The sequence below is a fragment of the Tupaia chinensis genome, unplaced genomic scaffold, assembly GCF_000334495.1.
Source record: "Tupaia chinensis unplaced genomic scaffold, TupChi_1.0 Scaffold000523_1, whole genome shotgun sequence".
Classification (NCBI taxonomy): Eukaryota; Metazoa; Chordata; class Mammalia; order Scandentia; family Tupaiidae; genus Tupaia; species Tupaia belangeri.
The window spans coordinates 785,763-789,576 of NW_006160036.1; the positions used below are offsets into that span (position 1 = coordinate 785,763).

Below are 3,814 nucleotides of genomic sequence, written 5' to 3' on the forward strand. Positions count from 1 at the left end.
TGAAGCAGTTTGTTTCAACAAGAAGGAATAGGGGGACTTTTGTACCTTGGATTTCTTTCAGACTGGAAGACCAGGCCTGAAGCCAAATCAAGTCTGCAGCAGAGCATATCTGAAGTATCCTGTAGCAGAGATGGTCTTTCACATGCCACTTTAGAAGATGCCTGGAATGTTAGTAACCAGTTAGAGAGGCATCAGGAAAACTGGAAGAGATATCTGGGACGTGAGACATCTACCCAAAAGAAAATAGCCATACCACAGGAGAGTTTTGAGCAAAATAAATTTGATGAAAACTCTAGACTAAACACAGACCTGGTTACACAGTTGAGCATTCCTTCAAGAATAAGACCCAGCGAATGTGAGACACCTGGAAGTAATTTGGGACATAATTCAGACTTACTTAATCAGAATAATATCCTTGCAAAAAAGAAACCCTATAAATGTAATAAATGTAGAAAAGCCTTTATTCATAGATCATCTCTTACCAAACATGAAAAAACTCATAAAGGAGAGGGGACTTTCTCTAATGGAACAGATCAAGGAATTTACCCTGGAAAGAAGCACCATGAATGTACTGACTGTGGGAAAACCTTCCTCTGGAAGACACAACTTACTGAACACCAGAGAATTCACACTGGGGAGAAACCCTTTGAATGCAATGTCTGTGGGAAAGCCTTCAGGCATAGCTCATCTCTTGGTCAGCATGAGAATGCTCATACCGGAGAGAAACCCTATCAGTGCAGTCTCTGCGGGAAAGCCTTTCAGCGTAGTTCCTCCCTTGTTCAACACCAGAGAATACACACTGGAGAGAAACCCTATCGGTGTAATCTGTGTGGGAGATCGTTTCGGCATGGCACATCCCTCACTCAACATGAGGTCACACATAGCGGGGAGAAACCCTTCCAGTGTAAGGAATGTGGAAAAGCCTTCAGTCGGTGTTCTTCCCTTGTTCAACATGAGAGGACTCATACTGGAGAGAAACCTTTTGAATGTAGCATATGTGGGAGGGCTTTTGGTCAGAGCCCATCCCTTTATAAACATATGAGAATTCATAAGCGAGGCAAACCTTACCAAAGCATAGATTTCAAGCACAGTTCATCTCTTACTCAAGATGAAAGCACTCTCACTGAAGTGAAACCCTATCATTGTAACAACTGTGGGGAAGACTTTAGTCACATTACAGACTTTACTGACCATCAGAGGATCCATACTGGAGAGAACGTCTATGACTGTGAGCAGGCTTTTAGTCAACAACCTATTTCTCATCCCGGAGAGAAACCCTATCAGTGTAATGTATGTGGAAAAGCTTTCAAGAGGAGTACAAGTTTCATAGAGCATCACAGAATTCATACTGGAGAAAAACCCTATGAATGTAATGAATGTGGGGAAGCCTTCAGTCGACGGTCATCACTTACACAACATGAGAGAACCCACACTGGAGAGAAGCCCTATGAATGTATTGACTGTGGGAAAGCCTTCAGTCAGAGTTCATCCCTTATTCAGCATGAGAGAACTCATACTGGAGAGAAACCCTATGAATGTAATGAATGTGGACGAGCCTTCCGAAAGAAAACCAACCTACATGATCATCAGAGAATTCATACTGGAGAAAAACCCTACGCTTGTAAGGAATGTGGGAAAAACTTTAGTCGGAGCTCAGCTCTTACTAAACACCAGAGAATTCATACACGAAATAAACTCTAGGAACCCCGAAATTAAGAAATGTGCAGAATGTCTTAGCTAAAATATTGTTTTTATTCAGTATCAGGATTCTTACTGGAAGGAAAGCTTGAGACTGTAATGAACTGTGTGTGTGTTTGTATGTTGTATGTGGAGAAAAATGCCTGTAGATAATTTTTTTAAAGCAAAAGCCCCGTTCTCACATCTCATTACAGACCTTTGTAAAAACAACTTCAGACATCATATATAGTTGGTTTGAAATGATATGCCTGTATATTGGACTTTATAAAGCTTTTTAATATATGTATGCAGGAATTCACCAAATTTCAGCACTTTGACTTGTAACTCCACTGTTTACAGTCTTTTTAAAAAATAAACAAAACTCCTGCAGTAATAACCAAAACTCACTTTTAAAATTGTTTGACAACTGCCCTCAACTACAGCTCTTACATTAAATTCTCCATGGAAACCAACTCCACCTCCAGAAATTCATTTCTAAAAATTAGTTCATCTAGTTTATTGTACAGATGAAGAGACTGAAAGCCAAAGATGTGAAGCAGTTTACATAGTATGATACTATAATTGCAAAGCTGAGTGGAGAATGTAGGTTTCCTGGATTCGGGGTCCCATGGACTTGCCACTGAAAAGATATTTTGGAATTCAGAGGGCTTTGAAATAAAGTTTAAGATACATCAGGAGCCGGCAGGTGGCATGGTGGTTAAGGGCATTGGACTCCCATATGGCCGACCATGGTTCAAGTCCTGAACCTGGGCAGCTTGCTTTCTCACTTTCCCTCACTCTCTCCTTCTGTCCCTCTCTGCTCAAATCAAAATAAAATAAAGTTAAATGAAATAATTATTTATAAAATTTTTTTAGGGACCAGCAGTTAGCGCAATGGCTATGTTGCTGGACTCCCACATAGTCGACCACGGCTCATGTCCCGGACCCGGTGGCTTAAAACTCATACTGGGCACGTGTGTGTGCGTGCCCAAGATCCCAAGAAGAGAATGGAGGAGAAGGGACTGCGGCGTGGCCATCCCCCCTGGGGGGTGATTTCTCGCTTTCTGTCTATCCATCTCTCTCTGTCTGTCTGGCGAGTGCATGTGCCCTATAGCAAAAAAACCTCTCCAAAAATTAAAAACAAAACAAAACAAAACAAAACACAGATTGGATGCTTTGGGACATACTAAAATCGTAAGAGGTGGTGAAATGTATGCAGATATATTTAACACAACTCATATTGCGAGCTCACAAACCAGAATGTTAATAGAAAGAGATAGCTAAACAACTGGTGACTTTTTGTCCTTTTCCCAGTTGGAATTATATTTTCAGCTAACATGTCAGTTCCATAGAACTACTAAGTCCTGTTATTGTGGTTTTTATGGCACTTCTGTGAAAAAGCACTGCTCTGTGCTTCTCATATCAAACCAATGGGAAAACCACACAAAACTTAACGGGAAATTTCCTCAAAATTTATTTTACTGTAAAGAAGTGTAAGTCCAATTACCCATTGCCATGAATTTTGTCCTTGACTCAATTTAGAGAAACAGCATGTATGGCTCATTTTGTATGCAAAAGAAATGTTACCATTTTAAAAATCAACTTGTCTTGGGACCAGCAGGTGGCATAGTGGTTAAGGCACTGGACACTCCCACATGGTCAACTGTGGTTCAAGTCCTGGACCTGGTGACTTAATTTCCCTCTCTCTCTCTCTCTCTCTCTCTCTCTGTGTGTGTGTGTGTGTGTGTGTGTGTGTGTGTGTGTGTGTGTGGTTAAATTAAATGAATGAATAAATAAAATTAAATAAATAATTCTTTTTAAAAAAATCAACTTGTCTTTTGCCTTTCGTGCTTTTGCATCCGGAAAGCATGAGCTAAGCTTCAGTGGCTGACTCTGATCATTAATGTCCCTTGATGCTTTACACAGGTTATCCTAAAGGAATTTCCAAAACTTTGTTGATTCATTGACACCCATACAAATTTGGAGGCAACTGTGAACATTGACCTCTTCCACATAAAAGCCACTTCCTCCTAAGATAGGCATATTTTCCCATTCCTAATTAAGAATTACAGAAAAGGGGGAATAGAGATTGGTGTCAATGGTGATCCTCTTCAACCTGCTTTCTTGTGTGCTAGGT

At 40.4% G+C, this 3,814-nt stretch overlaps 1 protein-coding gene across 1 annotated transcript in view; it reads left to right on the top strand.

Annotated features, from left to right (window-relative positions):
* Positions 1-2,426, top strand: part of ZFP90 (ZFP90 zinc finger protein) — a gene marked incomplete at its 5' end in the record, with an annotated part of 12,436 nt that extends 10,010 nt beyond the window's left edge. The window contains one exon of the mRNA XM_006156914.3: positions 62-2,426. Within this exon, the coding sequence (XP_006156976.2) occupies positions 62-1,701 (1,640 nt within the window). The remainder of the gene's footprint in view (positions 1-61) is intronic.
* Positions 2,427-3,814: the final 1,388 nt, after the last annotated feature.